At 38.4% G+C, this 16,319-nt stretch overlaps 1 protein-coding gene across 1 annotated transcript in view; it reads right to left on the bottom strand.

The window, feature by feature from the left end:
* Positions 1 to 16,209, bottom strand: part of DCUN1D1 (defective in cullin neddylation 1 domain containing 1) — a 41,011-nt gene extending 24,802 nt beyond the window's left edge. The window contains exon 1 of the mRNA XM_069104794.1: positions 16,047 to 16,209. Coding sequence (XP_068960895.1) covers positions 16,047 to 16,049 — 3 coding nt within the window. The 5' untranslated portion in view covers positions 16,050 to 16,209. The remainder of the gene's footprint in view (positions 1 to 16,046) is intronic.
* Positions 16,210 to 16,319: the final 110 nt, after the last annotated feature.

Raw genomic sequence — 16,319 nt, 5'->3', positions numbered from 1 at the left:
GTTTTGCTGAAAATAGAAGGGGAGGGAGCTTCTCATTTGGGGTAAAATTACCAATCCTCTCCTCAAGTACTTTATAGAGAGGCTACTTCAGAGATAAGCAACATGCCAGCAGTGACCCTTAGATATCCTCCTAACTTGTTCTAAAAATGACAGAAAGCAGTTTTTAAAAGAGTTCAATGTGTATTCTCATACATGGAACCATAGGATACCACTTACATATCCAACATCTCAAAATACCTCTCTGAAGTTTTCTACATTTTGGTAGAGCACCTTCTCCCCAGAATTTTAAGAGTTTCATACTCATTATACTAAAATATTATGGAGGGAGGGAGAGAGGGTTGCAGGGAGATGGAAGTGTAAGAACAAGTATTAGTTAAAATTTCTACTTAATTCAGAGAATTAACCAAGAAAACTTATTTGTTTCAATCTTCATAGTAGAAAATGTGCAACTGATACATTCATAAAATGTATTTGTCCCTAAGCAAAGTATACTGAAAATACTTTAAACATTTTTTGATCCAGAATTTGAAGAAAATTAAAACAAATGCAAATTCATCCCAGACCATAACTAGGATTGAAAAACAAATTCCTGCTATTAATTTCAAATCATAATATCTTTAAAGCTGGGGGAAAACCTCAGGTTCTGTTTCAATCCCTACTTGAACAGGAATTGGTTGTTACAACACCCCCCAATAAATGGTCACCTGGTCTCTATCTACTTAAGCCCTCCCAACTTCCCAAGGCAGCCCACTCCACTTTGAGACATCTCCAGAAGTGTTAGGAAGACCCTTTTTTAAAATATTGAACTAAAACCTTTCTTGGCAATTTTGATCTATTCCTCTTCATTTTGCCCCTCTGAGAAGAAGTAAAATAAACCTAATTCCTTGTCTACATGTCTTCTAAACTTGAAGACAGTTACCTTATCTTCCCTAAGACTTCCCTTGTATAGACTAAGTAACTGATAAGACATGGTTTCAAGTCTCCCCAACATGCCAGTAATTTGACAACAGTCTTTTCAAAATGTAGAGCTTATATTTTAAGAAATTAAAAAATACATATTTAAGATGAGGTAAGATGATCAAAGAGTATATGTTGCAGGAACTATGATATCTCTTGTCCTGGCGACTCCACTCTTATTAATGCATCTGGGGAGCACATCAGTTTTTTTTTTTTTCATGAATTTCTTTCTAACTACCATATCACACTGTTAACTCATGTTAAGTAAGTAGGTTTTTTTCTCATAAACTGTGGCGTAGCTTTAAGTCATCACTAGGTAATGTGTATGAGGATATTTCATGGTATCCCAGCACCAAAGTGGAAGACAAAATCCTTGTCCATAGGGAGAGACTTTGGTTGCCTTGACTTTCATTTAAAAATATCTCTGATATAGAGACAGAGACATAATACACATATATATGTAAATACATAATCCATTCTTATTCATTTGATGTCATTTGTTTCTCAAAGGTTAGTTGTAAACCCAAACAAAAAAACCTGGTTTTTATATACTTTAATAAATCCTGTTCTTTGCACTCTACAGCTTTTGATCCCTGCTTGCTGGAGGAAGGAAGGAAAGCATAGTTTAAGTCACTTTTGTACATTCAGTGGCCGAATCTCGTTTCTGCCTCTACAACATCGTGTCTAGCTCCTCTCTTCCAAAAAGCCACTACACATAGTGAAGGTGCTCATTGATTTTCAACCTCATTACTGAAATCAATTTGCTTTTCACGCTGCTAAAGGAAGTTTCCTAAAACTCAGGTCTGACCACATCATCCTCCTATTCATAAGATCATAGATATAGAGGTGCAAGAGACCTCAGGTCATGGAATCCAAGCCCCTTGTTTTAGACTTGAGTAAAGGCTGTACACCCCAGCAGCTCCTCATCATCTCTAAGATAGTATGTTGGTCAATAGGCCCTGTATAGTGATAATGTCTATGCACTGCTCTCCTTCTAGTAATCTGTTATAGTCCAGCCAAACCAGCCTTCTTTGCTTATCCTCACAAACTACACTCTATCTGGAAACATCTTTTTTTTTTTTTTTAAGCAATCGGGGTTAAGTAACTTGCTCAAGGTTACATGGCCAGTTATTTCTGGGTGTGGTGCTAAGTATCTGAGCCTGGATTCGATCCCCCAAGTGATCTCCACACTGGGATTGGTGCTCTTACTCGCCGTGCTACCTGGCCTCCCAGGAAACATCTTAAACTTGACATGGGCAAAGCTGAGCCGATCTGTGCAGCCCTCTGCACAACCTTCTTCCTAACCTCCCCATCACTGGGAAAGTGCCACTGTCCTCCACTTCTCACTCTCTCCTTCCATGTTCAAGCTGTTGCCAAGGGCTGTTATTTCTATTTTCAATTCTTTCCGATATGCACCTTTCTCTCCCCTAAACTGTCCCCACCCTGATGCAGACCCTCATCACTTTGCACCTGGACTATTGCAATAGCTTGCTGATCTCTCTGCCTCAAGTCTCTCCCCACTCCAATCCATCCTTCACTCAGCTATTAATCTTCATTAAACACAGGTTTATATTAACACCTCCCTCCCTAATTCACTATGTGCTAGTAGCTCCCTACTACCTCAAGGATCAAATATAAAATTCTCTGACTTAGAACCCTTCATCATCTGGCTCCTTTCTACCTTTCAAGTCTTTCTTTACCTTACTCTCCTCCATTTCCTCTATGGTCCAGTGACACTGACCTCTCTGCTGTTCCTTGAAGAAGACACTCCAGCTTCCAATTTCAAGTGTTTTCCCTGGCTGTCCCCCTTGTCTGGAAATCTCTCATCTCCATTTGCTGCCTTCCTTGGCTTTATTAAAATCTCAAAGTTGCAACTAAAGTCCCACCTTTTGTAAGAAGTCTATCTCAGTCTTCATTCATCTTAGTTCCATCTCTCTGCTCTCTGCCCTTCAATTTATCCTATAGCTTGGGTGTATGTACATGGTTATTTGCATGCTGTCTCCCCCAAAAGAATGTTAAGTCCTTAACAGAAGGGATTATATTTTGCCCTTTTTTATATCTCAGTACTTACAAAAGTGCCTAACACATGGTAGGCATTTAATAAATACTGACTGACTGACCTATGCCACTGCATTGGCCATTCCCTCAAGCCTGGACTACACTCCTTCCTCATTTCTATTTCTTAAAATCATTCATTTCCTTCAAGATTCAACTCAAGAACAAACCTACATGAAGCCTTTCTTGATCCCCCAGGTTGTTAGTGCCCTCCCTCCCAAAACTACTTTGTGTTTACCTTGTATATATTCTACACAAACTTATGTATATACATGTCTTCTCCCCTGACAGAACATAAGCATTTTGAGGGCACAGACTATTTCACTTTGCCTTGGTATCCCCAGCACTTAGCCAAGTACCTGGATCATAGCAGATGTTAGATGACTGATTGACTTTGCAAGACAAAATGGATCTGTTGAATCTATTAATGACTTCCCAGACAGCAAAATATTTGAGGATTTGAGGAATAAAAGAAAAATCTTACCTATAAAGATTTTTTAAATCATAGAAATGAATAACTAAACACAACCAGTTCAAAGTATTTGAAGAGATTATGTTACATTAAATTCCAATTCCATTACAATATATTTCAATATGTTTTAATGTGTTCAAATGCAAATTTCTCAAGGATTGTTATTTCGAGGGGTGGACAATTGTAATATTTTATATTAAAATGTTCAGGTGTAAAAAATATATGGCCAGTATTGATTAAAAAGGCTTTAAGTTCTTTATCTTCTTCTCTAATAGCTACTGAGGAAGTAAACTATTGTTAACTATTAACTTATGTTAACTATTGCTTAGCAAGGCACTGGATGAGGAGAATGGGTTCTTCGAAAGCCAAATGACAATCCTCACTCTGGCAAAGATGTTGTTCATACCTCTCCTCCCTCCACACACCCCCCCCTCCATTTCCCAGATGACTCCCAGAACCTGGAACAATTTTTAAAAATATATATTTATACAGTAGATAGAGTAGCTGAATTCTACTTTACCGTCTTGAGTCAATGTAATAAATTTTGGGTCAGGTACAGAGCTTGTCCTCTCTTTTACCTTCAAAATTGGTGAACAAAATTTATACACTCATTTCCAGAGTCATGGAGAAAAGTCTCCTGAGAATCTAGCAGAAAGCACTCCACTCTCCCTGAGATAAACAGGCAAGGTGAATCTGGCACTTCCTTATAAATTAAGGCTGGGAAATGGGAGGAGGAGCTAGCTAGAAGAGGCATTTCAGTTAATCTGGAAAGAGGTGTTAAGGTAAAGGTTAATACCTTATTTATTAATATTTTTTTTAAATCACAAGTCTGGCATAAACAAACTTTTAACAACAAAGAGTATCACAGCTATTAAAGTTTAGCACAGCCCAATATAATATGTGCCATTAATCTAGAATGTGTGTGTGTGTGTGTGTGTGAATATGCTTGAGCAGTCACCAAATTAGATAATATAACTTTTGGTACTAAATTAGTTAAGATTATCCAAATATTAACAAATATATAATACAATAGTAAGGATACAAATGTATATAAGACCTATTTTGATCATGTTGTTTCTTTTACTGTCTTGCCAAGAAGATAGGGGATACTTTGTTAACTGTAACACAGCTTTGATTTCAACTCTACCAAAGACTAACAAAGTAATAAATACTACAATAACTTGGAACGGGCAGACATCCACTAACTTGTAAAAACCAAAAAGGCCATCAGTACATTTTAATTAATATTCAATCACATCAAATTTTAACATTTTATATTTAAAGTAGTATAAACATCACATAAAAGAGTAAAAGATGAAGGTGAAGAAGTGAAAAACACTTTAGATATGGCAAACATATTATTGCCACCAAAATGATCAAATTTATTTTATTAAGGATAGAAATAATTAAATAGTATTTATTACTCTTCTTAGTATTTACTAATTTCTCACCTAGGTTTCATTCTAACATGCACACATATGCATGCATTCACATTCACAAAAGATAAGTCTCCCAATAAACTAAAGCCTAATATTTTCAAGTAAGAATTAATTTTAAAGATGCCAATACATGATACTTATAAAAATAAAACATACCCTAACGCCAATCTTAAATATTATTTCTAAATTTTGTGACTAAAATTTACAGCTGCTCACCCTGCTCTGCTTCATCTTTCTTTTTTAGAACCACCAGAAGGAAATAAAGATGCCCAGACCTAAAAAGTTTTTTTAAAAGGAATTAATTTTCTAACTTTATTCCAATTACCTCCAGATTCAAATGACATTAGTACATACCCCACTCCCATCCCCCCACCAAAGTCTGTAATAATTTTTAAAAAACCTTAAGTGACCTCAGAAAAATGTAAATATTTATTCTGATATTAACAAAATATTTAATATTTCAAATAAGTACAGTTAAGCCCTGTAATCTTATTTTTGATATACAGAGATCACTTAAGTAGTCAAGTATCAAATTTAAGCCTTGTTTCATCAAAAATCACTCACCTATCTGAAGTCTTCTCAAATGTGAAGGTCAAGGCCAAAGGAGAAAACTGTTAACTATTTCTAAACCCTCAAAAGTTTGTTTCAGAGCTACCAGTCTAGAAAGGGCAAAGTAAGAACATGGTTGTAGGGTATTCCCTCCTCTGTACCTTCAAAGAATCCTTAAAAAAGCAGGGGGAAAAGCTCAAGGGAAAGAAGTAAAAGGAGGCCAACAGAGCTATGCAGAAATAACCCTTCCAAGTGCTATAAAGGTAAATAAAAACATATTTGCAATTTTCAATATTTAATTTACAAGAAAGTAGCATTCCTTAACTATGACTACCTAGAGGGATCACTTAGAAGTGAAACTAACTATAATCTCCTACAAAAAGTCTAATATTTTGTAGATGAATGCAAAATCAAAGAAGAGAAAATGTGTTTACAGGCCTTTCATAAATCCATTTTAAAAACAGGTGGCAACAAAACAAGTGAATACAATCTGTTTTTATATGTTCAGAGACAGAAAAATCAAAGCCTAACAGGGAAGATAAAGAGGCTTGAGATCCAGAGAAGACAGAAAATCATGGCAGGGCCGCTAGGTGGCACAGTGAATAGAGCACCAGCCCTGGAGTCAGGAGGACCTGGATTTGGATCCAGCCTTAGACACTTAACACAAAAAATAGCCGTGTGACCTCAGACAAGTCACTTAACCCCAACTGCCCTCCAAAAAAAAAAAAAAAAAAAAAAAACAGAAAAAACAGAAAATCATGGGATAACAGGATTATAGATTTAAGAGTTGAAAGTGACTTTAGCAGCCCTAAACTACAAAGCCTTTATTTACAGATGAGACCATGGGTAGAAACCAAAACTGAGGGGAAAATATGTATTGGAGAAACAAAAAGTTTTGGTTTTAGATATAAAAGACTTAGAACAAAATTAAATAATTATTTTAATTTAATAATTACCCTAATAATGTTTGCTTTTTAAAAAGCACAAGCTGAATTCATTCAGAAATTTTCTACAGGGGGCAGCTAGGTGGCGCAGTGAATAGAGCATCAACCCTGGAGTCAGGAGGACCTGAGTTCAAATACGAAATCAGACCCTTAACACAAAACTAGCCATGTGATCTTGGGCAAATCATTTAACCCCAACTGCCTTACCTTCCCTCCTCAAAAAAAAAGAAAAAAAAAGGAATTTTCTACAACTCACATTTGTAAATGATAGTTGAAATTAACTTTTTTCTTTTCTTTTTTTTTTTTTAAAGCAATCGGGGTTAAGTAACTTGCTCAAGGTTACACAGCCAGTTATTTCTGGGTGGGTGCTAAGTGTCTGAGCCCGGGATTCGATCTCCAGGTCTTCTCAACACTGGAGCCGGTGCTCTTACTTGCTGTGCTACCTGGCTGCCCCTAAATTAACTTTTTTTTCAAAAAGGCTGAATTGTTCTGTTACTAAGAATCAAAAAAGAATACATTAAGCACACAATGTCATTGTAGTACACAAAGTTACAAAGTATAGTAGCAATATACCTGAAAAAAACAATTTCACTCAAAACAAAGATATTTTGAACTTTCTACAATGCACTTAGGAATTTACTTTACACCCTTTAAGAAATGTTACATTATACACAAACTTAGTTGTTTGTTTATAAGATTGCCCAAAGGCTTAGCTTTAAGGGACTGGGAGCCTCTTTCATGTTGATGATTTCATATATGGAATAACTAACATTAAGACAAGCATTGCTTAACAACAACAACAAAGAGCACTCTTATGCAGTATACAGCATTTATTCAAGATGCTCAGCACCAGAAGTTGAATGTTGGCTTTGCTATTAAAAAAAAAAAAAAGCCCAAGTCCTCACTGTAAAAACGTAGTATGACAAACATTCTCCTTAATTTTGGATTATCTGTAGTAATGGAGGTAGAAGTTGGCATCCACAAATAGATCTGTGATCTCACAGATTGAGGAGCTTTCTTCAATGATGCTAACAACTGCTGCCTATATTTCCCCATAAGTGTATCCCCAAAGGCAGCATGCAAGTACAGGAGGCATTCCTTGAGCTCTCAACACTATGAGTATATTCAGGGCTCCCTGGCTCTGAACCACTCATCCCTTGCCCTCACTTTTGGACCAACGCATCTTCCCATCCTGTCACGCTTCTCAATGACATCATTTATTATTTTTCTTCAAAGGTCCTTACTGGTTATATGTGGCAGCCTCCGGACTCCATCATGTCCTGTTCATTCTACAGTCTTAGGTGATAATCATTTTTAATTCTTTGGAGACTTCTATTACATGTATTCCACATAATAAGGAGTGGTAATTTAAAATACCGGGACTCAACAGAACTTAGAAATTTACACCAGCACTTAGAAATTTATTCAATCTTTACAAAAACTGATGCAAAGTTAACAGAAGGAGGAAGATAATTTACAAAACGATGACAATAATAAGTGAAATGAATGACAAAATAAAAGAATCAAAACTGATTGCTGTGAAAATATAATAAGCAAGCTTGATTCCAAAGAAGAGATATGAAAAGGCATTCACCACCTTCTTTTGAAGGTGGGGAAATAGGTACTATAGGTTTGCTGGCACAAGTGGATGGAATGCAGGCCCTGGAGACAAGAAGACTCATCTTCCTGGGTTCACATCTGGCCTCAGATACTTACTAGTTGGGTGACCCCGGGCAAGTCACTTAACCCTGTTCGCCTCAGTTTCATCTGCAAAAATGAGCTGGAGAAGGAAATGGCAAACTACTCCAGTATCTTGGCCAAAAATAATCCAGAGTCACAAAGAGTCAGACACAACTGAACAAACAATACAAAGCGAGACTTTTTCCAACGTATTCCTTAATTCTTCTGAATTGTTTATTTTCTCTTTTTTATTCTTTATAATTACAGCTGACTCTCTGGAAGCAAAGAGGGAGGGATAAAGTGGGAAACTTTGATGATATAAAACCAAAAATTATAATTCCATATAGTAATCACTCATTCTCCACCTAAAGACCTGTAGTAAAGAGGAACAGATCCCAAAGTACCCCGCTCTGCTTTGAGTCAGCTTTAAATGCTAACAAGTTTTTCTTTAAAGTCAAGTCTCTTTTTCACAACTTCAAACTACTCTTTTATGTCTGATTACCAGGGTAAAACAGAACATAACAAAGCTCTTTTTACCACGACAACTTTTTTAAATACTTGAAGAGTTAATACATTCTTCTGCAGCCTAAACACCCACTTTTTCTTCTTGTATAACAAATTAGGCCCCTTATCATGCCAGTATCCTTCCTCTCCTACATGCCGCCTGTCTATGTACATCCTAAAATGTAGCAAAAAACAGTGAAACGATCACCCCCCCATTCTGAATACTGTTCCCATGCTGCACTATGATCACTTAAGTTTACAATTCACTAAAAACTTTAAATCTTTTCCACATAAGCTAGCTCCTAGTCATGCCTCTTCGACCTGTACTTGTGAAGGCAGATTATTTCGAACCCACGAAGGTTTTTCCATTTAGTCCTATTAAATGTCATTGTCTTGGCTTGCTGAGATCTTTGGGGATCCACACTGTTGGCCAGTGTCAGAATTCTGTGTGGGACAGGTCTGTATCACCTCCAATATGCTAAGTATACCATATAAACCTTCATATAAGTAATATGTGAACCAGCAAAGGGCCAAGAGCAAAATAAAGAAAATCCTTTTAACTTTCAGTTTCCTCAGATGTAAAAACAGGGAATTGAAGTAAAGAATCTGTAAATTCCCCGCTTGAGCTAGAAAATCCTACAATTATTTTCAACTGTCTCCCCACAATAAATTCTCTAGCAGAGCTTCTAGCAAGTGGTAAAATTAGCTGACAAGTTTGGCTACTTTCCCTTTCCCATGACCATGCTCTCTATCTAAGGTTTTAATTAACAAAAGGAAGAAAGGAAGAGAAGTTAACAGACCAGTTTGTTTTACAATCTGTACAATCAGCTCCTAGAAAATGAACAATTGTTTATGTTGAAATATTTGGGGTATAGTCAATTTACTACTCAGATATCACCCCAAATACCTTTATTTTTATTTTCAACATACTATTAATTATCTGTGTATATGCTGTTTCTCCTCCCCACCCCCACCCCCACCCCAGTACAAATTAAGTTCCTTGAGGTTAGGGGCTGCCTCAGTTCTTGCCTCTATAATCTCAGTGCCCAGCAGAAGCTTGATTTTAAAATGCTTGCTGAATTAAGTTGAATTGAAACATACAAATATTAGAAATGTCATATACAATGAACATTTAATTGAACCACTGATCTCTGAGGTCAGTGTTGAGTAATTTTTAAAAATAATAAACTCATATTAATACAGAAAAATTACAAAAGATTACTTTAAAATTATACTATTTCAGTGATTAGTGTTCTGTCTCTCTCTCTCTGTATATATATATATATATATATATATATATATATACACATACATAACAGTGTTTCAAAGAAGTATCTCCTCTTTTTTGCTGGAGAGAAAAAAGCCAACCCAAAAAACTGAAGTATATCTAGGTAAACTGGCTACTTAGTTCTACTCAAGCAATTTTCGTGTCTACACAGCAACCAAATCCTATTTGGAGCTATATATCTCTTCATCAAATGTCATACCTAATCCTGCCACAAAGAGAAACACATATCCAATTTGAAAAATGAAGCTTTATATTTTCATTCTACTTGGGTAAATGTATATGACAAATATAATCTGAAAATAACCAACTCAATGCTAGTTAAGGCCTGTCCATTTAGAATAAAAAATACTAAAGCTTACATTTTACAATTACATGCGCCAAAAAATAAATAAATAAATGGGGGGAGGGTTGGGTTTTTTGCAGTTAAGTAAAATGTTTTGCCCAAAGAATTTTGGCTTGTTATCAAAAAAGAATTAGGTCACCATTCAATATGGTAAGAAATTACACAGAAATCAGTCTCGAAGAGCACCTCTATAAGAAGGATATTTGCATAAAAAGTCAGCTTTTCTGAGTACAGATTTTAATAGGAGAACAACTAAGGATTTTATTTTTAAAAAACCTGCCCAAAGTACTTTTTTTGGTAGAACAGTAGGTTTTGTCTACTCAAGTGAGATTTAACTCACTTTCCCAAAGTGGTAGCAGGAAAGGTATAACAACTTAGATGTCCATTTTCAAAAAGAATGTGAACTATGAATAAAGCTTTCTTTAAAATAATCCAACTAAAATATACAGATAACTGAGTCAAAAATATAAGAATACAAGTCATTCCCCAACTGATAAATGTTCTAAGGATACGAACTGGCAGTTTTCAGGAAGAAATTAAAGCTATCTATAATTGTATGAAAAAATGCTGTAAATCACTATTGACTAGAGAAATGCAAATCAAAAGAACTCTGAGGTACTACATTTCACCTGTCAGAATGGTTAACATAACAAAACAGAAAAATGATAAATGCTGGAGATGTGGGAAAATTGGAACACTAATGCATATTGGTGGAGTTGTGAACTGATCCAACCATTCTGGAGGGCAATTTGGAACTATGCCCAAAGGGCTATAAAAATGTGCATACCCTTTGATCCAGCAATACCACTTGTAGGGCTGTATCCCAAAGAGATCATGCAAGTGGGAAAAGGGCCCAAAAGTACAAAAATATTTATAGTGGTTCTTTTTGTGGTTGTAAAGAACTGGAAATCAAGGGAATACTCATCAATTGGGGAATGGCTAAACAAGTTGTGGTATATGAATGTAATGGAGTACTACTGTGCTATAAGAAATGAGGTGCATACAGACTTCATAATAAGCTGGAGAGACCTATATAAACTGATGCTGAGTGAGAGGAACAGAACCAGGAGAACATTGTACACAATTACAGACAGATCATATCTGTGATGACTGACTTTGATAGACTGGGCTCATCTCAGCAATGCAAGATTATGAGACAACTCCAAAGGACTCATGATGGAAAGGCAATCCACATTCAGAGAAAGATTTACGGAGTCTGAATGCAGATTGACATAAACTACTTGCTCTTTCTCTTTTCTGTTTTGTTCCTTCTTTCTCGTTCATTCCATTGGTTATAATTCTTTACAACGTGACTAATGTTTAATGTGAAGGTATTTGTAGAACCTATGTCAGATTGCATGCTGCTATTGGAGGGGGGGGGCAGAGGAAGAGAAAATTTGGAACTCTAAAGCTTGTGGAACTGAATGTTGTAAACTAAAATTAAATAAATAAAATAAATTTTTTTAAAAAAATCCAAAATGTAATTTAAAATATGCCAAGAATCCTGTTACCTGAATTTTTTCTCTATACAATGCAACTGATAATTTGATTAAGATCTATTTTCAAAAATTATTTCACTAATGTGTATGTTCAAATATTTCAAGGACCCATGATTTTATCCATGTAGTTACTGTCCATCTCCACTCCACCTTCATTCACATCTCAAACCTGCTAGGATTTAGTGTAGTCCATCTTCATGAATTTTTGTGGCTGGAAAAATTCCTTTAGTGGACAGCCAACTTTCCTGTGATGAGTCTCTTCAAACTTGGCTAAACTGGTACTCCCTTGCATCCATGACCAAGCCACAACCCATTCTTGCAGCCACACTTGAAGTCTCTCTTGTTTGGATGCACCTGCCTAGGCTTGCCTTCCAATGCAATATCCTTTGGGGGTTTAGGATCACATCTACTTCACAATGCAAAAAGTAGGACTTTTGTGGAGATCCACCATATAAGCTATTAAATCAAATTCAACATATTTTATTGCAACCTTACAGTTAGTTAATAAGTGAGTACATGACTAAATTATCAGTAGTAAGGAATGATGATTCCAATAGAGGCTTTGTGTAGACTAACAGAACAGACTAATTTTGGGTTGCTGTTTATTTTTCAAACTTCATAATAGGACAATGAGAAAGCAGAACAAAGATCAATTTAGAGCTGAAAGAGGCCAAAGAGGTTCCTCATTTTACAGATGAGAAAACTGAGGACTAAAGGTCAAAACACTGCCCTAGAGTCCATACAAGTAGTAAGTAGCAGCTGGAACTTAAAACCAGGTCTTCTGGTTCCAAATTCAATGCTATTCATCATATCAAGCTAATTTTTCATTATACCAAGTTGGCCTTAATATATGTATAATGTATACTTTTGGGCAAGAATGAGACTACTTTTTAATAAATATATCAATACATATATTGAAAGTAGTTCAAAACACTTTTGGAATGGCTCCTTTGGGATCACCTTCCAAAAATCTATAATACATCCCTTCAGAATAGCATCAATAGTGAAAAATCTCATCCCTGATACAGGTTTATAACCTCCTATAGTTATAGTTTTGGAAAGGATGATACACATTTGGATATATAATTTCTGGTAATTAAAAAATCCATGTTTCATCTTATATTGATTTTTAAAACCAAGTCATTAAAACTAATTCAAAAAATGTGGTATCTAAACCTTAATTTATAATCACATGATTCATCAATATAACACTATTTGAATTATTTAACTCAGATCATTATCTGGTTTCTTTGAATAAAAAAAGGATTTAGATTAAAACAAGTATTAACGCTTTAATTTTCTAATATCATTTTCCTACCAAATCTTAAGATCTAAAGCAAGTAAAAAGATTTGGATATGACAGGAATATCAGTTGTAGCTACAACAGTTAGTGTAAAGTTCACAGACTTACAGATAGGGTTAAAGAATTTGAGAGCTAAAAAGGGCCTGATATATCACCTGGTTCCCCTCATTTTTATAGCCAAAGAAACTGAGACCTAAGGAAGGTAAGTGAACCCCCAGGGTCAGGTTAGTGGTAGACTGAGACCAGACTCTAGGTCTTCTCATTCCCAGGTCAGCATTCTTTACACTACACCAAATCATCACTATTTTGAAAGTAAAATCTAACATTTGTAAAACTGTCACAATTTGAAACTTATCAAAGTTGACTATCCCAATTTATAAAAAAAAAACAACTTCATGTATTCTTTAGAGTACAAGATTGTTCCTTTGCTAAAAATATATATTATGCTATCAATAAACTTGAGAAGCCACCATCCTTCAAGGATCTGTTATCTGTTCATTGTGGGAGACCAAACAAGCTCTTGGGAACTCTGTATATGGTCTTGCCTTTCTTTGTATGCCCAGTGATTATTATTAGCACAGTGCCTGGAATACAGCAAGTGCTTAATAAATTCATGACCAAAAGTTGTTATGGCCAAAAAATGTACTGTACTTGCTGTCAATCTGTTGGGGATTAGTCTCTTCTGAACTCAGCTAGTGGCACAACCACTATGTAATGAAGTCCATCCCCCATTCTGGAAGTTCTTCCCAAGTGGTAGAACCACAGAGATAGGATTCTGCTGGCACAGCCTTCAAGAACCTGAGGTCATCTCCCCACACTCTCTGATGAAGACCAGAGGACTTTAGCAGAGGAAATATCATCTTGTTTGAATGGATCTGTGCTCTCATCCAGACCTATTCATGCTTGCCTATCCTTCATATTCACAATAAACAAACAAAAAAACACAATAAAGCCATGAAAATACACTATTTTTTTTTCTCTAGGTATTTTAGCACTTGCCCTTTGTTGGCTTCATTTGAAATTTCAACAGGAAGATTTAAGAACTAAAACTTCATGCTTTGAAGGTTCTTGCTATCAAAGATAAGTGGTAAGGCAGAGTACAGCAAAACATGAAGAGCACTAGATTTATAAATAAAAACCAACAACTAGTTTTCCAGGGTTCCAACACTGACTTGTGACTTTGGATAAGTCAAAACCTCGGAGTTTCAAATTCTTTGGTAAAATGGAGGTATTTCTTCGACTACTACTCACAAGACTGGTGTGAGAGTCAAAAAAGATACCATTACACTTTTCTTTCTAACTGTAAGACTACACAGCTTACTGTTATTTGCTTCATGGGTTTTATTATTGATGGAAAAAAAATCCTGGAATTGCCATAACAGGATGATCAAATGAATAAGCGGTTTTTGAACTTTAATATTAAACAAACAGTATCTATGTGCATTCAGATATAATATCTGAATGCACACAGATACTGCTTAGGAAGTAGGTAGCATGACATTTAAGATCCTTATTTAATAGCATCCATTAGCACCTATGCTATATTAATAGCTTAGTGAAAACAACATAGCAACCTTATGTAGTATGTACTAAAAGGCTCTAGTGGTATGGATTTAATCCATCAAAATTTTTTTTTCAAAATTAATAATTTGTTGTCACCAAAAGTATGTGCATATGTGCATGGATGTATTTTTCTATGCACATACACACCCCATATAACAATTTTAGCATAGTAATAAACAGCACATCTTACATACTAATGTGTTATATGGTAATATACACTATGATATAATGTCTACCATAATACTAATATGTGGCACATAGTTTTTATATACTAATGTATTATAATGTACAGTACATATAACAAATAACATATACTTGTATTTTATGCATTTCATGCATTAATGTAGTACTTATATGGCATATTTTTACACTGAGTATATGCTATATAATAATATAATTGCATTGACATACTCTGTTACATGTTAACATGTGCTACAGACTTACACAGAACTTGTCTTATGCTACTGTAGTTGGTGTTCTGTGCTTACACAGCACACTTTAGGGCTCCACAGTGCGTGTCATACACCACCACATCACACACACCGTGTGCTAACACAGCCTATCAGACATAGTCGCGCACACACGCACCATCCAGCGGTGACAAGCACAGATGTGTCTGTGTGTGTGTGGAGCGTCTATCACACACAGACACGCACACACGCGCGCAGGCCCGCGCGGCGCTCAGCGGGGGTCCCCACGAGTGGCCCGGGCCCGGAAGCAGGCGGGCACACCTGAGGCGCGGAGCCCTCCGCGCCCCCCCCCACGCCCCGGACCCCACTTCACGACCCGCCCACGTGTCAGAAGTCTCCCACAAGACAATACGCGCCAGTGTCTGACAACACACAATCGGCCCTTCAGTCTGCGGGCGCTGACACAAGGGATGAATCCAGACACACAAACTTTGCCGCGCGCCGGCCCCCCGCCTCCCGGGGCGGGAGCCCCCCGGGGCCCGGCCCGGCCCGGCCGGGCATTGTCTGCCCAGGAGGCCCGGACAAGTGCGGGCGCTCCGAGCCGCACACGCGCACTCGGCCTCCCACACACACGCGCGCACACTCACCCTCGCGGCATGACAATGTCAAACGTCCCCTCCCCCGCCCGCGCCCACTCCCGCCCGGGGCCCCCACGCGCGGCGCGGCGCCCTGGGCTCCTCCGCCCGGCCCCGCTCCGCTCTGGGCTGCACCGGCTCCCGGCCCTGGGCACGGCGCCGCGAAGGGCGGGCTCCGGCCGGCCTCGCTCCCGCGCCCCCCCTCCCCCGGGCGCGCACACAATGGCCCGGCCCGGCCCCGCGGAGCGGCTCCCTGGGGGCCAGGGCCCCGCGGCTCCCGCAGCCTCGGCCAAAGCCGGGCCTCCGGACTAGGCCCGACGCCTCCTCGGGCCTCGCGTGGCGGCAGCGGCGGGCGGGAAGCGGAGCCGGGCCGGGGGCGGGCAGGCAGGCGCGGCGCCTCCTCACCATGTTGGTGTCCTCCAGGCCTCTCCTCTCCTCCTCCCCTCCTCCGCCTCCTCCGCCTCCTCCGCCTCCTCCTCCTCCCCGCCGCCTCCGCCTCCTCCCGGCTCCGCAGCGAATGGACGGCGGCGGCGGCGGCGGCCTCGGCGGCGGCGGCTGCTCTCACGGCGCTTCCGGCTCCCGCTCATGCGCAGTGCGGCCCCGCCGGCCCGGCCCGGCGCCCGCCGCCTTGGGGAGGAGGAAGAGGCGGCGGAGGCTGCAGGCGGCGGGTGGGGGGGG

Source organism: Petaurus breviceps, unplaced genomic scaffold (assembly GCF_028583685.1).
Source record: "Petaurus breviceps papuanus isolate PSGF00001 unplaced genomic scaffold, PetGlider_PUasm1.0 688, whole genome shotgun sequence".
Lineage (NCBI taxonomy): Eukaryota > Metazoa > Chordata > Mammalia > Diprotodontia > Petauridae > Petaurus > Petaurus breviceps.
Note: the sequence above shows the minus strand (reverse complement) of the source record. Positions and strands in the feature narration are given on the sequence as shown.